The 20,474-nt window shown below is 41.5% G+C and overlaps 1 protein-coding gene across 3 annotated transcripts in view; it reads left to right on the top strand.

Moving 5' to 3' along the window:
* The window catches only part of SMTN (smoothelin), a 173,251-nt gene that overhangs the window by 96,576 nt on the left and 56,201 nt on the right, over positions 1-20,474 (top strand). For all 3 annotated transcript variants that reach the window (XM_069760252.1, XM_069760258.1, XM_069760264.1), the window contains exon 8: positions 7,466-7,529. In XM_069760252.1, coding sequence (XP_069616353.1) covers positions 7,466-7,529 — 64 coding nt within the window. The remainder of the gene's footprint in view (positions 1-7,465; positions 7,530-20,474) is intronic.

The following is a 20,474-nucleotide window of genomic DNA, read 5'->3' as shown; positions in this document are numbered from 1 at the left end:
TATATATATATATATATATATATATATACTGTATGTATATATGTGTGTATATATATATATATATATATATATATATATATATATATATATATATATATATATATATATATATATACACTGTATGTATATATATATATATATTATAATATTTACTCACGAGTGCAGCTGGTAACTGGTGGGTACGTCTGTGGTCAGTCACTGTACATATGATCTGGATTGTTTATTGGTATGTCATCTTTTTTTAATCATATGGGGACCCGTCCTCCCTCAGTCTAGCTCTAGCTCTCTGCTGGTCTGTGTTGGCTGCAGTCATAACTACAGTGCACATCACCGCTGCAGAAAATTTGTGCGATAAGCTAATGTAGGTACCCGCTGAGCCCTCTTATATTGGTGATGTGTGCTGTGGTCAGTCACTGCAGCAGCCAAAATGTAGCTACGGAGGGAAAGCCAGTGGTGGTCTAGGGAGGCGGAGTACAAGCTGTTTTTTTGGATCCGGTCTGGGAACCATTTTCCTAAAAATGAGTTCTCAAATTAACGTGATCAATTTAAAGAGAACCTGTCAGGATGATTTTGTTACTAAAACTAATGGTATAGATGTTAGTCCACAGCAATCGATACCTCTTTATAGTAATCCGATGTGCCTCTGCTGGCCTGGAAGTGCATTGGGTGCATAGACACGCCACCAGTCAACTTCCAGGCTCATTTGACTAGGACTTCAAAGATTTGTTTTTCAGCACTGACACATTGGATTACTGCCACACCGGTGTAATTTCTAATGTTTTAGTAGGACCTGTACGGTCGTACCACTACTTACTGTAGTATAGCTGTCGTGATAAATTGATTTTTAAACCATTTTAGGAATGCAGTCTTCTCCCTGTTTGAGGTTTGCCCACAAAATTTTCCTGCCTATCCTCTACTGATGTAGCTAAAATACGTTTTTGAAATATTAAGACAAGGTACAAATAGTGAAGTCTAAAGATATTCGATTGCCACCTACATAAAGAGGTATTCCAATCTCCAAGATCCTATCCCAATATTTAGTAGGTGTAATATTAGCAAATACCTCTAATTAGAAATGTAGTATAGTTTTTCTGATTCACTATGTCTTTCCTCTTGTGCAAGCCTTACAGGACCTTAAGTATCCATGGTTACAACCACTAGCAACTAGCTAACTGTCATATCAGTGGTCTTAACAATGGATTCCTAAGGTCCTGCAATGGCTGCACATGAGGAAAGAGCAAATGGCAAATCAAAAAAACTATACAACATTTCTAATTAAAGGTATTGGCTAATATTATAAATATATCTACTACATATTGGAATGTGTATACCCCTTAAGTATAGGGAAATTATGAATTCCTACTAAGGGAACTACAGGCCAAGTGTGAAGTAATGTTTGTGATTTCAGCGTGTCTACTAGATAACATGGTTTACTGTGACAATGGTCACTGACGTGACGTTTTGACCTTTCTGACATTCTGCTAAAGTTTTGCTGTTGGCCCCTTCAAGACGCGGCCCTTTTTTGTATTTGCGTTTGTTTTTCGCCCCTCTCCTTCCCAGAGCCATAACTTTTTTTTTTTTTTTTTTTCCCGTCAATATTGGCCATGTAAGGGCTTTTTTGAGGTACGAGTTGTACTTTTTAACAACACCATTGGTTTTACCATGTCTTTTACTGGAAAATGGGAAAAATAATTTCAAGTGTGGTGAAATTGCAAAAAAAGTGCAGTCCCACACTTGTTTTTTTGTTTGGCTTTTTGCTCGGTTCACTAAATGCTAAAACTGGCCTGCCATTATGATTCTCCAGGTCATTACGAGTTCAGACACCAAACATGTCTAGGTTATTTTTTTTTTTTATCTAAGTGGTGAAAATTTTTTTTAAACTTTGCTAAAAAAAAACAAACTGTGCAATTTTCCGATACCAGTAGAGTTTCCATTTTTCAAAACAGCTGACATGTCGCGACTTTGATATAGGCTCCGCGCCAGAGCCGATATCATGAGCAGTACTAGTACGGCGCATGTCGTGAAGGGGTTAGTCATACTTTTTACAGAACTATAAAACCTCTTTTAAATTAAAATTACATTTTACTCAATGTAAAGTGGTTGGGGGACTACTGGTTTTCTACAGAACACATTAATTTATTCAAACAAGTGAAGTGAAGGTTCTGCTCACAAAGTTACAATTTATAATGCAGTGGGGGGGACACGAAAAGTAAAGTTCTTGTTGTGTATGGTCCAGGCGTCCTTTTATAATGGTGTATTTGTATAAATCTACATTTACCAATTACCAGTCAATATCTGTATATGTAAAAGGATGGAGAGACACGGGCTACACAAAGATGGTGGGAAGCTGATGAGAAAATGGACCAGGAGGAAAAATAGCATAGCAATTGGACAGAAATGTGCCTGGTAGCTGCATTCAGGATTGGCTGGAGAAGGCTAATTTAGAGAAGAAGATTGAAGTGAATTGCAGTTATCAAGATTAGAATGAACCTGATCAACAATAAGGCCATTTGCACATGATATGACTGCACTAGTTTTCATTTTTTATGTATTTTTTATAGCTTTTTTTGTAATGTGATTTTGAAAAATTGCAACCAAAAAAATTAAAAGCAGCACATTTATACCATGTTGTCTTTGCTTTGGGCCATGTTCCCACATATTGTAAATGGGGATGGGCAAACCCGAATGGTAAAGTTCAGGGTCCGTGCACAGACCTCGATCATCGTGCGTTTCCCATGCTGTCATCTATGTGACAGCATGAGAATCACTAGCTCTGATCGGCGGTTAAATATGTTACCGCCGGTCACAGACGTCGGCTGATGAGTACTACTCTTGTCATCATACGTCTACTCTCGCTGATGGAAGCAAGTTCAGGCGTACAATGATGAGGGTATTAATCAGCCGATGCCTGTACAATATATAAATAAAACAAAAAATATGGCACGGGTTCCCCTCTTTTTCCTAACCAGCACAGCCCAAACAGACCCCTCCGGGCTGCAGCCCTCAGTGGGTTAGCGTTATCTTGGCTTTCCCTCAAAAACAGAGGGTCCCCATACCATTTGTTTATTTAAATTAAAAAAAAAAAATATTAAAAATTAACCCATTTTTAGCAACCAGCCAAGCTAAAGCAGACAGCTGGGTGTTGGTATTCTGAGACTGGGAAGGGCCATGGATATTGGCCCTCCCCAGCGTACAAAATGGCATGCAGCTGCCCCTAGAAAGGTTCATTGATTTAGATGCTTTGCCCAGCTCTTCCCACTTTCCTTGGTGCGGTGTTAAGTGGGATTATATTTGTGGGGTTAATATCAGCTTTGCAATGTCAGCTGACATCAAGCCTAGGGGTTAGTAATGGAGAGGCGTCTATCAGACACCACCCATTACTAGCCCGGTAAGTTTGTTAAACACACACAGGAAAAAGTCCTTAAATTGAAATAAACATACAGGAAAACTCCTTTATTTGAACCACTATCCGTCTTTTACCCATTACTGTAAAATAAAAAATAAAACCCCAAATTCCTCACTTGTTCGCAAAACAGTTTGTCCCACAAAGAGGTCAACTCTGCTACCTCTGGATGCATGGCTGAGCGGTGGCGTAATGAGACTGCGCAGTTGTGAATCCAGGAGGCAGAGCTGAGCCTGAGAACCCATGACCAGCAGTAACCTCAATGACATCACCGCAGGTCACTGAAGCCACTGGATTAACGACGCATTCACATCATGCCACCGCTCAGCCATGCATCCATATGTAGCGGATTTGGCCTCTTCATGGGACAAATGGATTGTCATTGGACGGGTGAGGAATATGATGTTTTCATTATTGTAATTTTGCAGTAATGGGTAAAAGAGGGTGGAGAGTGTTTATTTAAAATAAAGAGAAGGCCAGTATCCATGGCGCCTTCCCAGTCTGAGAATACTAGCCCCCAGCTGTCTGTTTTAACTTGGCTGGTTGTCAAAAAATGGAGGGGACACCAAGCTGTTTTTTTTTTTTTTTTAATTTATTTAACCCCTTTCCGATATGTGGCATAATAGTACGCAGATGTTAGACTCCCCCTGTTTGTTGCTTGCTCAGGCGCTGAACCTGTACCTTTCTGTGCACACATGGCAGCTGATCTATACAGCTGACGTGCCCGCAACAGCCGCTGGTGGAATCATGATCCACCCACGGCTGTTAACTAGTTAAATGCTGCTGTTAATCTGACATCTGCATTTAACTTGCGCTTACAGGAAGCGCGGCACTAATCCAGTCCTTTGGTGACCCCGTCACATGTTCTCAGGTCACCGATGAGTCGGCATGACAACCAGAGGACTGCAGCACACCTCTGTGGTTTTCATTGCCAGATTGCTATGAGCGCTGCCACTTTAAATAAAAAAGAACCTATACATGTTTGGTGTCTGTGAACTCGTAATGACCTCGAGAATCATATTAGTAGGTCAGTTTTAGCATTTGGTGTACATGGTAAAAAAAAACAAACAAACTGGAATTTCACCTTTTTTGCAATTTCACCTCACTTGGAATTTTTTCCCCGTCTTTCCAGTACATGAAAGATTATGCCTAATGTGGAGCATCACATGAGATGCACCAATTCTGGCGCTTTGCCGTCTCTTCCCTGTTAAACTGCATCTTCTGAGCACTTTTTGTTTCTCTCATCGGCTCCTATGGTAAGCCTGAAAACATGCTTGTGAAAAAAAAAAAAAATTGCAATTGCCTTTGCAAAACATATTAAGAAAATTGCGTTCTGAAATCTAAACCAACAACTCAAACAAAAGGGGGGAAATGCAGCAAAACCACAATTGCTATTGCAAATCGTGCTGAGGACAACGGCAGGAAAGTGTTTTCTCACATTTGGAACGTGGCCGAAGACTTTTTGTAGTTTCCATGGTAAGAAAAGGACAAATTCTACAGATGTTTTTGAGGTGCAGATAAGTGTGTGAGATATGGATAGAGGGTCTGAATGAAACATCTAGGTCAAATATAACCTCAAAATTGCAGTAGCACTAAAGCTCCCAGGTAGCATTATCACATGTAGATGAAAATATTAAGTTTAGGGTAGGTTTCATATAGAGCGAGTACTTGTATGTGGAATTGAGGTGAAGAGAACGTGTATTAGTGGGTGTCATTAGTGCAGAGATGGTATTGAAGGCCATATCTGATAATGGCTTGTCCAGTAGGGGTGTATACAGAGAACAGTAAGGAGACCTTGGAATGTACCTTGTCTCTGCTAAATACCAACAGTTACACCCTCTTCACATGTGCAATTAAAAAAAATAAATACACGTACACATGAATCTGTTTTTACGATTAGTGTGGTTTTCTGTTGGTATCCGTGTGATGTACTGGAAATCACAGATATTTTTAGGTGTTAGATGTGCAAAAATGGATATATTGGGTAAATAAATGGATATCCGTGAGATACATCACTAATCTTCTGTGTGTGTAGCTGATTGTACATGTATTAACCAAAGAAATGAAATAAATGGCTTGACTTTTGGTAACCAGCAGAGGTAAAAAGAGCAGGCGTGAGCTGATATTATCGGGCTGGGAAGGTCCATAGTTATTGGGCCCTTCCCAGCCTAAAAATAGCACGAGATGCACCAATTTTGGCGCTTTGCCGTCTCTTCCCTGTTGCCCTGGTACGGTGGTAATCTGGGTAATGGGGCGTGGGGTTGATGTCAGCTGTGAATTGTCTTCTTCCCCCCCCACCCCCCCCCCCCCCCAGAAAAAAAAAAAACGCACACAAAAATTACTTTATTAAATAAGCACTCCACAAAATTTTCCCTGGCTTGCCAATTTCTTTGAATATAAAAATCCCACTCAGGTTCAACGTAGTCCACATATGGAAACCTGAAAAATAAAAAGGGAGAAATAAAAAACAGACACTGTCCTACGTTCACCAATTTATTAGAAAGTTCCCCAGGTCCGACTTAGTCCAGTGCTTCCCACGGCTTTCCCCAAATCTGGCTTATGCCGTGGATTTGGGGAGTGTCGTGGGAAGCGCTGGACTACTTCGGACCTGTGTGGGATCTTCTTGGAAAATGAGGGACAGTATACAGTAAGCTACACACGCAAGGCACTAATCCTATATCTCATGGATATCTATATATCTGCACATCTTTAACACATGGTCTATTCTGCATTCTATTCCATGGATGTCACACTTATGGAATCGGTGTCCTCTTGTGCGGTATGTATTGTCATTCGTGCTGCTGTAAAAAAAAAAAAAGACGTGCACAGCCCCATAGATTGTGTGTACAAGTCTCTGGTACGCGGGGCTGTGGAGTCGGTAAGACAAACCTCTGACTCCTCAATTTCTGACACCAACACCGACTCCACCAAAATGGGCTCAGACTCTGACTCCACAGCAGTGCCATACACGTAAAAAAAAAAATGACATGCCACATACCGGAAACATGGATGTGTGAAGCGGGCCTAAGGGAAAGAGGAATTCCAGAGCTGTTCTTTTCATTGACTGAAACTATAACATGTAAAATCTCAATAGTTTACACCTATCTTTAGAAAGAAACTATCCATGCTTTTGCACTTGCCATTTCTGACCACCGAGTGGCAGTATTCCTTCAGAATTACAGAACTAGAAAGAAACATTTCCCTTGTATATGAATAGCCGTCTAAAATGTGTCTAAAATTAAAGTTCCTAGAAAATCCGTTTACTTTGAATTGTAATAACACAAGGTGGCCCGAGAAGTGTTGACAATGCAGAAGATTATAATATATATTTTTTTATCTTTTTTTGCTTGATGTGATTCTGCTACAACCTTACAAACCTCTGCACACTGGTGTCTGGGTTCCTACTGTTCCTTTTCCTTCACATGCAATTGGGTAGTCTGCTGCCCTATTTTAATAAATAAAAATTAAACCGGAAAACAAACAATGAATAGAATTTACAATATTTTTATAAGCAATTACTAGAACATTTTCTTAATTTTGGAAACAAAGGGCCGGTTACCAAAAGGTAAACACTTTTTTTTTTCCCACCCTGTGTTTAATTGGAGCTAAATAATTATCATGTTTGCATTTGAGTTTCATTCATTAAAATGTTTGCAGTTTGCCTTTGACAGCCACTATTGGAGGTTGCAGAATGAGTTAAGTGAGAATCAGTCAGCCCGCTATGTGTCAGGAGTTCGGAGCACTTACCTGTCTTTTTATGAGCGATTTGACGACAAACTACACCTTGAATGTGCATGGAAACAGTCTGTAAAACCAAATGGTGCAACATTTTTTTTATTTATTTTTTTTTTTTTACTTATTTATACCCAGTGGTAAAATGACTTGGACCCGGAAAAAAAAATTTCTCACCAAAAGTGGATAACCCCCCTTCATTGCTCCTAAGTGTATTATTCTTTTCTTTCTTTTCATTACTAATGCATTATTGTAGATAAGCTGATTCTCAGGTTTTGCGTTGTTCTGGATAACAAGGTGTGCCTAACACAGCGTTTTTATTTGTCTTAGCTTAAAGTCGATAAAAATGGATTGTGTCTAGAGGAGAAACAGTCGCGTACATGCACCGAGCCAGGTAAGGTCCTCTAGCTCTGTATGACTGAGTGGGGTGTGTGTCTTTGTAGCTTGTGGCTGGTAATACAGAGTGAAGTGTACATATATTTTTTTTGTAGTCCTACTATATTTTAGATTGAGATGTCTTCTAAAGCTATAAATAATCTCCACTACTCCAAATGGGGCGTGTAACAACGTTACAATATTTGTTCATTTTTGGGCAGACATTTTTGTCCTATCTTACACCTTTATGGCATATGCTGTGTGTCTGCAGGCTTAAATACACTGCGACGCTCCTGTGTGTGCTGAGGCCAAAAGGTATCTCCGATCCTACCACTTTAACCCCGTCACAATCTGCTGTCACTGACAGCAACACATGAGGACTTTGACAGAGGGAAATCCGTTCCTCTGTCGGCCCATTGACACCCCGCAGCTCAAGCGTGGGAGGTTGACTGGTTGATATGGCAACCTAAGAACTAACGCTGTCCACTAGATGTCTGGGTTTAGGATATTTGTCAGTCAAACACTGACGGTTGACGTAATGCTTTGCAATAAGTAGTGCAGAGCCTTATCTGTGCGATCAAAGGATCGCATGTTCAAGTTCACTTGTGGGATGTATAAGGAGTAGTAAATAAAAACAGTATGTTTTAAATGTTAACAAAGCCCAGTTATAAAGTGAACCTGACAACTTACCCATGTTCCCTCAAAACCACGACATGTCTTAATGCAGTTTGAATCAAGCCCCTTTTAGGAGCTTCATATATGCTCAAAAAAATCTTTTTTTTTTCTATAATTTTTTCTAGTGATATGCTATTTGTGTGGGTGGTGTCTTCCCCTAGATGACTAATCATTCGATTAATTGTTGTGCCCCTGTGAGTAACATGATTTGCAATAGGAACGTTCTAGCCCACACTTAAAAAATCTTGTGCATGAGCGCGACGTATATCCTCCCTGGCTGTGCGCAATGAGGCCAGGTGTACCCTCTCCGAATTCATTGGCGCACTGCACATGCCCAGGAAGGCAGCAGTGGAAACAGACATTTTCCTTCCATGGAGGAGCAGTTATTATGCGACTGTCTAAGGTTTCTTAGGGGGCAACAAAACTGAGGTAACCGCTTCTTCCACTCTGCTCTTTTGCCGGGGCGTTACTGGCAATGTCATGCTGATTGACAGCCACTTCCCGGCTGCCTGCTAGCTGGCTCCTTGCCGTTAATCAGCATGTCGGCAGCCATGCCCCCTTGACCGAGCAGTATGGAAGAGGAACAGCTGCTCTTGATGCAAGGTGAGTTGAAGTAGCATAATCTCTGGCAGGAGCAGTCTGTGGACAGATCAGCCTGATAGTTCTTAGATCCGTCCTGGATAACCCCTTTAAGTTACCACTTTACTTGTGTAACGTGGCGAGTAGGGCACCGTTTAAAATGAAAAAAAAGTGGCAGAATTGCTGTTTTGTTTCTATTTCTTCCCATCAAGAGTTAATTAAAGTAAGTCAATAAGTAATTTGTACTCCAAAATGATGCCACTGATAAATACAACGCCAAAATGGTATAATGCCTCAAAGAATGTAAAAATAATTTCATAACGGCCAAAAGTGGCTGTGATGTCAAGGAGTTAATATTAGGACAATATGGTGGGGGTATCCTACCTGGTGACTTCCCGTTAACCCTGACTTGATTAAATGAGCGATATCGATAGAATTCCCACAATCTGCTCTTGTTTTGTTCGGGTCTTGTGATCACCTGCGAGATTTGGTTTTGACTCTGTGCCGTCATGGGGGTTTATGCGAAGCAGCCAAGCATGTTGGGGTCAAACAGTCTGCTCCTTTTACATGACGATCACTAGTTTTATTAAAGATGGCCAGTTTCAGAATAAAGGTCTGCAGTCAATTAATGGCTCCAGACTGCCAAATCATGACTGATGTGCACATTCCCACAGTTCCCCTTATATGCCATGCAGTTAGGTGGTCCTGTCACCACATGTATGAGAGTTGCATCCTTTTTAGCCACCTTTTAACTAGACAGTTCTATGAGAGAATCTTGAGGAGACTAATGGGCATATAGCCACAAGTATGCATATTGCATACATACTACCCATTCGCACAGGGGAATCCTGACAGTGTATGCATTACAGTATCCTGATTCAGCAGTCTGCAATCTTTGCTTTTTAGATCAGACAACACTTAATTTTTTTTAAATTATTGAATAAAAAATAATTTTGGGGGTGTCTATTGAGGTTTATTTTTTATCATTATTGTTACTATTATTACTATTATAATTATTATTATAAGATGACAGCCAGCTTAATAGGTCGTCTTTAAATGATAAAATCAGCTACTTTTTAAATAGCACATTGTGGCCACAGGAACAATATTCTCCTGATGTTCTCTGAATGCTCTATATGAGAAAGCCCTATCCCATAAACACAATTTTGTCACTGTGAAGGATCACGTGGTTTGGCGTGGCTTATGCTTACCTTATCCTTTTTATCTCACACACCCTCCATGTTATACAATGTGATTACACCTTCAAATCACCTTGTTTCGCTTTCCTGATCATTTTTTTTCTTCACATTTTTATGTTGTACACACAGAATTCTTGTGTGATTGTGTCTGAAAATAACATTTAAAAGGACTCTGTCAGCAGAAGAGGACTACTCAAACCAAACACAGGGTTTGCTGCGCCTTTGATGTTCAGTGCAAATTCCGCCCTACTTGTTTTCCATCGCTCTCCACCCTCTCTTCCTTGACTGATGGCTTCACAGAAGCCAGAGGAGTATGACTGACAATCCCTTCCAAACGGAGACCAGGTGTGAACAGGTGCATACTAAGAGTATACCTCTCCATGTATAACGAACAGTTGCACTCTGTAACACTATAGCATGCAAAAGTGATATATATGAAATTGGCATTGCATTACTGCTATAGAAAATGGGGAAAAAATGAAGATACTTAGCTCATAAACTGGACAATTCATATATGCCCAGCAGCCAACATCAAGGTGATCCCCTTTGCTGGGAACCTAACCTAAATGATGCTTCTCCTGGGCTGCTAGCCCACAACTGTATGGGTAGGTAAGATTCTGTTGTGATTAAAACCGCCATAGGCTTATGGGTGGAGTGCTTGGTTAGAGAGCCTATGTATAAATATCAGACTGACCATCACTTCCAAACAGAGACCAGGTGTGCACAAGTGAATACTAAGATTAGCCACCTCCATATATAACAAAGTTGCACTCTGTAACGCTATATCATTCAAACATGAAATAATGCGAAATTGGAATTGCATTGCTGCTCTATAAAAATGTAGGCAATCAGCCCAGGAGAAGAATCACATTAGGTTACATTCCCAGCAAAGAGGATCACCTTGTCATTGGCTGCTGGGCATACATGAACTGGCCGATTTATGCGCAAAGTATCTTTATTTCCTATTTTCTAGAGCAGTAATGCCATTCTAATCTCAAATATTTAATGTTTGGATGCAACTTTATTTGTTAGGAGCCAAAGGTGGACAGAAACTGATGGATAACAAGTTGGTTGGAAGATGTGCTGAACTGCTCAGCTGTGCCAAGTGAGCGCATGCCTGCACTTGGTTTTGAGTTCTTTTTTGTGCTTACAGTTCTTTTTTACAAATTGAATGTTAATCATTAGCTTTTCTTGTATAGGACAGCCTTGCAGTCTTCTCCTGTTTGTAGCTTGCCATGGAGGCCTCAGTTATGACTGTAGGCACTGGTTACTGTCAGCAGTTATATCCTAACACCACAACGTGCCACTTCGGATGGTAGGATTCCATTGTGGCTCACAATGTACCAAAGCGTGGAGATCTGTTTGTACTAAATACAGTTTGGATAGTACAATAGAAAGCGGACTACATGGTGCAGTTCTTCAAGTGAAAGGTGTTTTCTAAGACTGATTGACTCTTAGGCCATCAATATCAAATCAGTGGGATGATCCTTTTAATTTAAAGGGACTCTGTCACCGGAATTTGGCGGGCTCTGTTAACAGTCCGATGGGCGGTGTTTTCTGTTCTTTCATGCACCCCTTCCTTTCCCGCTGGCCGCAATATTGTCTTGAATGTGATTTGGTTTCCTCCGTAGTACGCGCATGCGCAATGCAATCTCGCCGTGCGCACGCGCAGTATGCTTTGCCCAACTGCGGGCAAAGCCGAAAAGCATTAGTGCGCATGCGCCGGTGCACTGTCCCGGAAGTATTTTGCTGTGATCCGGGACAAAGTGCACCGGCGCATGCGCACTAATGCTTTTCGGCTTTGCCCGCAGTTGGGCAAAGCATACTGCGCGTGCGCAAGGCGAGATTGCATTGCGCACGCGTGTACTACGGAGGAAACCGAATCACATTCAAGATAATATTGCGGCCAGCAGGAAAGGAAGGGGTGCATTAAAGAACAGAAAACGCCGCCCATCGGACCGTTAACAGAGCCCGCCAAATTCAGGTGACAGAGTCCCTTTAAGGGGCCACACTGCTGCAGTGAGTGCTGTATCCAGCCTTATTTCTTGTTTAGCAAAAACAGGTTCAATCATTTTTGCAGTGGCTGTGCTTGGTTTTACTGCTCCGTCACTTTCATATGACTAGAGGTCCCCATACACATTAGATAACTGAGCCGAATAGTGAACCTGCTGACCACTGTCTCACCGGAATTCCCCGTACGCAGGATTGTTGGCTCAACAATCTGTCAGATTCAGGAGGCCCTCACACAATAGACGGCTAACTTATCTGCCGATGCATGTGGTTTTGGCCAACTTTAGTCTGTGTGGGGGACCTCTACTTTGAGTAGCAAGTAGCTGCAGTACCAGGCTCCACCACCACAAATATACGGCACTGTGCTTGGTTAACCTTGAAGGTGTTACAATCTATATATTTCTGTGAACAGCGTAGAAGTGACTGATCTGGGTTGTATTACCGAAATAATCCCGTGTCGTCAGTAATGCAGGGTCTCTTGAGTCGACTGCGGCTCTGGAGAATAATATTTGTGAAAACGGCAGCGAATGACTTTCCGAGATGCGATTTACACAGCGAGATGCCTTGTTTCCTAGATAATGAACTTTTCACCTATGCAGCAGTAACAGGGTTAAGATCTAATAGAGGCCCATTGGGGAGGAGGGGAGGAAACTCCCCAAGTCCTGGTCTCCCTGCCTTATTGGGATAAAATATGTGCAAGTAGGGAGCATGCATGGGACCTGTTAAACATCCAGCGCCATTCCTTTCATGGACAGAGAAGCAGAAGACAATTTAAACAAGAGCCTGGGGCAAAGTGGAAAGGAAAGCTTCCTGGAACAGTCCCAGACGCATCCTCTTCCTTGGAGATCTGCTCTCCCTGTTTGCTGCCAGTGTTACACAGTTTATTGCCTCGCTGTGAAGAGGCAGCAGGTGTTACTATGGCATTGTGGTTTACTGTGCAATCTAAAAATATGCTACTTATGTTATGGTTTTGGCTCAGGATACAGCCCAATTCTGTTCATGTATTTTTCCCCATTGAATTGCAATTTGTAGCTGTAGTGGGAAACATCATATTATTATTATTATTTTATTTTTTTTGTAAGTGGTGCTGGTACCTTATTTGGTGCTGATTGCATACCGGTATTTTCTTTTTACGTTTGAAAATTGCTAATCATATTAGTGGAGTGGACGTGGAATAGAGTATCAGACAAGTGTTGCCCACTGGCCAGAAATTCCTGTAAAAACACAAAAAAAACAAAAGTAAAACAAAAAATAAGGCACTCTATTCCCACTCATAAAATAATTGAATGGATTTATTGAGGATGGAGACACTTGTACAAATTGTTAATAGGTTGAAAAGACGTAGGTCCCTCAAGTTCAACCTTTCACAACCAGTCTATCGCTACATTTATTAACCGCAATGCCATTAGTTGTCCTTTTTTCAAATGCTGTTATAGCTGCCATTTATGTCTCTTGTGGTAAGGTATTATACGGTCGACTGCTCTAACTGTAAAGAACCCCTATATAGCGGCTGGAATTAATGACGCTAATGGCATTACTGTATAATTAAGATCTGTATTATAGACTAAAGACATACAGTATATCACTTACAAATTGTAATGACTTTTTATGGTTTTCCAACTTGCCCATAGAAAATGTCGGCCGGCTGTAATCTTTTGATAAGCTAGCCGTGAATGAAAATAAAATTAAGGTGGCAACCCCAATTAAAGGGAATCTGTCACCCCAAAATTGGCCTATAAACTGTGGCCCCCGATGTATCCTGAAAGATAACAAAAACAGGTTATATTGTACTCACCCAGGGGCAGTCCCGCTGGGGTCCGATCCGATAGGCGTTGCGGTCCGGGTCCAGCGCCTCCCATCTTCATACGATGACGTCCTCTTCTTGTCTTCCTGTCGCAGCTCCTGCGCAGGCGTACTGATTTGCCCTGTTGAGGGCAGAGCAAAGTACTGCAGTGCGCAGGCGTCGGGCCTCTCTGACCTTTCTCGGCGCCTGGGCACTGCAGTACTTTGCTCTGACCTCAACAGGGCAGACAAAGTACGCCGGAGCCGCGGCAGGAAGACAAGAAGAGGACGTCATCGTATGAAGATGGGAGGGCCCGCACCGGACTGCGACGCCCATCGGACCGGACCGCACTGGGACCGCCCCTGGGAGAGTATAATCTAACCTTTTTCTCATCTTTCAGGTTACATCGGGGGCTTATCTACGGCATTACAGGATGCTGTAGATAAGCTCCTGATGCCGGTGGACTTAGTTTGTAGGCCAATTTTGGGGTGACTGATTCCCTTTAAGACTTTTTACTAGTGGCTTTCTTCAGAAAAGTGGAGGCTCAAGAGAGCTAAAAAAAAAAGTGGTTCTCTGTAGTGTAATGTTTAAAGATAGTGATTCTGAGAATAAGCAGAACTGCTCACCAGGCACAACACTGAGAGTTTGTAAAGTGTGGACCTCTGCTGCTGCTCCTCCTTATGCCGATTTTGCACTATGGAAACTATAATGAGAAATGCAGGGTGTGCAAAAAAAATAAAAAATCACTGGGCGATGCTGGAAAAGATGCATTGTGGGTAGATGTGTGGTCACTTTGAGGCTATGCATTTGAGCCTCATTCAGATGCCTCCATCAGGCCTTCAAAATGTACAATGGCAATAAAGTGACCATACTTCACATGAGCAGTCTTTTTTTTTTTTTCCCCAGCTGTGCTAAGTGGTTCCTTGTTTTACTTCCAGATATTCAGATTGTATTGTAAAATCTGGTGACAGGTCCACTTTAAAGGGAAACTGACCCTAGGCTTTTGCCACCTTATCCGAGAGAAGCATAATGTAGGAAAAGAGAACCGGATTCTAACAATTTAGCGCTTTGTTACACAACTGTTGCACCAAGTAAACTATCAGTTTTTAGATGTTGCTTTCTATGTACATTGTCTATTGAAAGTGATCTCCTTATCAGAGAAGGGAGTGTGGTCAATCTAGCAGTGGTGTTAGCTCTAGCCCAGGCAGTGATAATCTCCAGGTGATGCAATGAAGGATTTAAGTATACAGCACACAGCCTAATAACTTACACACTGCTGAAATCTGTGTTTCATCCCCTTGGCATCAACCAATGGGATTGGACTACACCCAACTAAAGTTTGGGAAAAATCTGTCCAGAAGTGGTCTTCATGAAAGAATTGTTGCCAAAAACCATACTTTTGACTTGGAAAGCATATTAAGTGACTCACCTTACTGTAATATGCATGAAAATATAGGCACTGGAATGTAGAAAATAGTAACTGGCAGGGCTGTAGAGTCAGTATAAAATTGACACTCCTAAAATATAGGTTTCGGTGAGATGAATTTATGCTGCACTTTATTTACACGCTCAGTAGTGACCAGTGCTGTAGATCTGGAGGTTTAGGTGAGATTAATCTGTGTTGCACTTTATGTACATGCTCAGTAGTGACCAGTGCTGTGGAGTCGGAGGTTTAGGTGAGATGAATCTGTGCTGCACTTTATTTACACGCTCAGTAGTGACCAGTGCTGTAGATCTGGAGGTTTAGGTGAGATGAATCTGTGCTGCACTTTATGTACATGCTCAGTAGTGACCAGTGCTGTGGTGTCGGAGGTTTAGGTGAGTTGAATCTGTGTTGCACTTTATGTACATGCTCAGTTGTGACCAGTGCTGTGGAGTCGGAGGTTTAGGTGAGATGAATCTGTGCCGCACTTTATGTACATGCTCAGTAGTGACCAGTGCTGTGGAGTCTGAGGTTTTTATGTACATGCTCAGTAGTGACCAGTACTGTGGGGTCGGAGGTTTAGGCGAGATGAATCTATACTGCACTTTATGTACATGCTCAATAGTGACCAGTGCTGTGGCAACCGGGGCTCTTAACTTAGTCTACATTTGAAATATTTGTCTGTAGCATAAGGCAGTTTATTGTGCCTCTCCTCCAGCCTTTTGAGAGCATATTCACACATTTGTGACTGTTAAATACAAGAATATACTCATGTGAATAATGCCACTATCTGTGGTCAAAGACCATACCCACACAAAAATTATCAACCACTCCAAAATAACATTGTATAAATGGGAGATCATATTATAGTTTAATTAAAATATATTTTATAAAGGTACAAATTTTTAGATATTGAATAGAAAAATGGTATGTGCAAAAATACAGACATGTAACAATCATTGATAAACTGCATACATATAAACAATGTCAAGTTTTACCCGCTGGGTATGTGTAACCTCCCAGGGTGGTGAACAAAGTGGTCAAAAAATATACACAGATATATCATACAATTTTACTAGTAAGTAAAAGGAGAGCCCATTGATAGTCAGCTAGGTTTGTTACCAGAAAAAAAGTCCCCAATGCACATTTCGCTACTCAAGCAATTTGCATTCTTAAGGGGAGTTTGGTAACAGTATTACCTCCCAGGACCGTTATGTATCCACGATAGCAGTCACATGATAGCAGTCACATGATTGTGGTCATGCGACCAACCTCCACCAATGGGGAAAAGGTGGTGGTGGTGGTTGTGTGTGTGTGTGTGTGTGTGTGTGTGTGTGTGTGTGTGGGGGGGGGGGGGGTTGAGGGAGGCTGCGCATGCACACCAGACACCGCCCACCCATCAGGCTGTCATTGTTTCTGGGAGCGCGGCAGGTTGCTGAGGCTCCCGAGCATACGCAGCCCGCACATAGATCCCGAGAGATGCCCACTGATACGCGCAGGAAAAGCACGCACATAGTCTGTGTGTACTGTCCGCTACTCTCCATTCTTGACTAATTACTGTTTTAATTGTCTGTCTTTTGTTTGAAGTTCGTTGACTGGTAGTATTCTTTCCTGGACCTTTCTTCTTTTTCTTATATATATATTTTTTTCCCTTTTAAAGTTTCCTATGGAATTGATTTGCGCATGCATGCGTCTCTGGGCATCTCTCAGCATGTATGTGCCGTCTGCGCATGCTCATGAGCCTGGGCAACATGCCGCACACCCGTACATGTGCAATGACTGCCAGATAGTAGGGCAGTGTCTGGATGATGCACGTGGCTGTGTGCATGTAGTGCCTCCTTCAATCCTACTGGTGGAGGCGGGACACATGACCACTATCATGTGACTCCTATCATGGATATATAAAGGCCCTTTCAGGTACTACTATTAACAAACTCTCTTTGAGAAAGCTAATGACTTGAATAGCGAAACATGCGTTGGGGACTTCATGTTTTCTCTGGTAACAAACCTACCTGACTCTATGAACGGGTAAGGTGGTCAATCCTTTTGCTTACTAGTAAAATTATACGCTATAACTGGATATTTTTTGACCACTTTGGTCACCACCTTGGAAGATTCCGCACAATCTGTTAACATGTATGCAATTTATCAGCGATTGTGAATGTCTGTCTTTTTGTACATACACTGTGTGCAGAATTATTAAGCAAGTTGTATTTTACTCACATGATACTTTTTATACATGTTGTCCTACTCCAAGCTGTTCAGGCTTGAGAGCCAACTACCAATTTAAGTAAATCAGGTGATGTCCATCTCTGTAATGAGGAGGAGTGTTGTCGAATGACATCAAAACCCTATATAAGGTGTGCTTAATTATTAGGCAACTTCTTTTCCTTTGGCAAAATGGGTCAGAAGAGTTTTGTTGGGCTCTGAAATGTCCAAAATTGTGAGATGTGTTGCAGAGGGATGCAGCAGTCTTGAAATTGCCAAACTTTTAGGCTGTGTGCACACGTTGCGGTTTTTTCGTGGTTTTTCCCGATAAAAACGCTATAAAACCGCAAAAAAACCGCATACAATAAGCATCCCATCATTTAGAATGAATTCTGCATGTTTTGTGCACATGATGCGTTTTTTTCCGCGAAAAAAACGCATCGCGGTAAAAAACGCAGCATGTTCATTAATTTTCCGTTTTTTTGCGGATTTCCCACTCCAAAATGCATTGGGAAGTGTCCGAAAAAAACCGCGGCAAAAACGCGGCAAGAACGCATGCAGTTTTCTTGCGGATTTCTTGCAGAAAATGTCCGGATTTCTCAGGAATTTTCTGCGAGAAATCCTGAACGTGTGCACATAGCCTTAAAGCGTGATCACCGAATAATCAAGCGTTTCATGGCAAATAGCCAGCAGGGTCGCAAGAAGCGTGTTGGGCAAAAAAGCGCAAAATAACTGCACATGAATTAAGGAAAATCAAGCATGAAGCTGCCAAGATGCCATTTGCCACCAGTTTTGCCATATTTCAGAGCTATAACAACAAAAGTCCCATATTATTCTCAATGGGGCCAAGAAGAGATCCCACAAATAAAGGATAAAATATTTTTATTATCAATAGATGTAATATAAAAGAACAGGTGATAAATCCGAGAATAACCGTACTAAGGGACGCCACAGAACAGAGTAAATATTGGTATATAAACATACAGCAACCATCTGCATAATACACATGCTAGTGGATGACAAAACAATTATTGAAGTGCCCTATGTGATTTTTTTTTTTTGTGGACATTTGGTGATTTACATATTTCAGAGCTGCAACGTTACTGGAGTAACAAAAAGCACAAGGTGTGCGAAACTCGGCGACATGGCCAAGGTAAGGAAGGCTGAAAAACGACCACCTTTGAACAATAAACATAAGATAAAACATCAAGACTGGGCCAAGAAATATCTTAAGACTGACTTTTCAAAGGTTTTATGGACTGATGAAACGAGAGTGACTCTTGATGGGCCAGATGGATGGATCAGTAAAGGGCAGAGAGCTCCACTCTCTCAGATGCCAGCAAGGAGGAGGTGGGGTACTGGTATGGGCTGGTATCATCAAAGATGAACTTGTCGGACCTTTTCGGGTTGAGGATGGAGTGAAGCTCAACTCCCAGACCTACTGCCAGTTTCTGGAAGACAACTTCTTCAAGCAGTGGTACAGGAAAAAGTCGGTATCGTTCAAGAAAAACATGATTTTCATGCAGGACAATGCTTCATCACATGCCTCCAACTACTCCACAGCGTGGCTGGCCAGTAAAGGTCTCAAAGAAGAAAAAATAATGACATGGCCCCCTTGTTCACCTGATCTGAACCCCATAGAGAACCTGTGGTCCCTCATAAAATGTGAGATCTACAAGGAGGGATAACAGTCCACCTCTCGGAACAGTGTCTGGGAGGCTGTGGTGGCTGCTGCACGCAATGTTGATTGTAAACAGATCAAGCAACTGACAGAATCTATGGATGGAAGGCTGCTGAGTGTCATCATAAAGAAAGGTGGCTATATTGGTCACTCACTTTTTGGGGGGTTTTGTTTTGGCATGTCAGAAATGTTTATTTCTAAATTTTGTGTAGTTATATTGGTTTACCTGGTGAAAATAAACAAGTGAGATGAGAATATATTTGGTTTTTATTAAGTTGCCTAATAATTCTGCACAGTAATAGTTACCTGCACAAACAGATATCCTCCTAAGATAGCCAAATGTAAAAAAAAACACTCCAATTTCCAAAAATATTAAGCTTTGATATTTGAGTCTTTTGGGTTGACTGAGAACATAGTTGTTGATCAATGATAAAAATAATCCTCTAAAATACAACTTGCCTAATTCTGCACACAGTGTATTATTTTTTTTTTCTACTCAACCCCCAAAAATGTATTAATAAAATATACAGTACCTTTTTTTTAACCAATTAAACTCCAAGCTATCCTCCTGTTTATACAATCCGTGATTTAGTTGTAGGAGAAAATCAGAGTTTCACCAGTGACAACTGATTAAACTCTCTGCCAAAAAAACAAAACACTGATTTAAACTTTGGCCAGAGTGTTTGTTTTTATCATCCACATTTGGTTAATCTCTGTTGAAACTGACAGTAAGTTGTTACCTGCCGTGTCTGGTCAAAGATTTATCAGTTTTTCTCGGATTAAAAATCGTGGGCATGTGAACTGCTCAATTCACTATTATAGATGCATGCAAAACACAGATGACACTCATATACATAAAACGGATATCAGAATAAGCTCTAACAATGAGCATCTACAGGCGGCTGTGAAGCATGGTAGAAGTTCCTTCCAAGTTTCAGGGTGCATGCTAGTTATGATTTTGACTAGTCGATGAGGTTTTATTTGCCCCAGACCAGTCAACTCTTTCCATGTTATCACACCCCTGTGGGCGTGATAACATAATTTCCAGGAGCTGGCGTCCTCATCAGCTCCAGCAAATCTCGCGCACTGCGCATTTCCGCATCATCACTGCACCTCTGCAGACGGGTGTACGCTTCCCAACTTCAGAGGCGCAGTGCATATGATCGGAAGCTCTTCCCTGTCCCGTCCCCAAAGTGTTCAACTGTAATCATGTCTAAAAGATGCAAATACAGTTGAATATAGGAAGAAGGAAGCCTTCATCCCCTGGTTCTCCGCAGAAAAGACAACATCTTTGGTGGTCCGCATGATGACCCTATGTGCCCTGGATTACATGAAGAGGCAGAAGGATTTCACAAGCCTACATCCACAGAAGATATTTGGTTGGTTCTCCAAGATGTTTGGAACAA

Source organism: Ranitomeya imitator, chromosome 1 (genome assembly GCF_032444005.1).
Source record: "Ranitomeya imitator isolate aRanImi1 chromosome 1, aRanImi1.pri, whole genome shotgun sequence".
Lineage (NCBI taxonomy): Eukaryota > Metazoa > Chordata > Amphibia > Anura > Dendrobatidae > Ranitomeya > Ranitomeya imitator.
The sequence above is the reverse complement of the archived record's forward strand: the minus strand, read 5'-3'. Positions and strand labels throughout refer to the sequence as shown.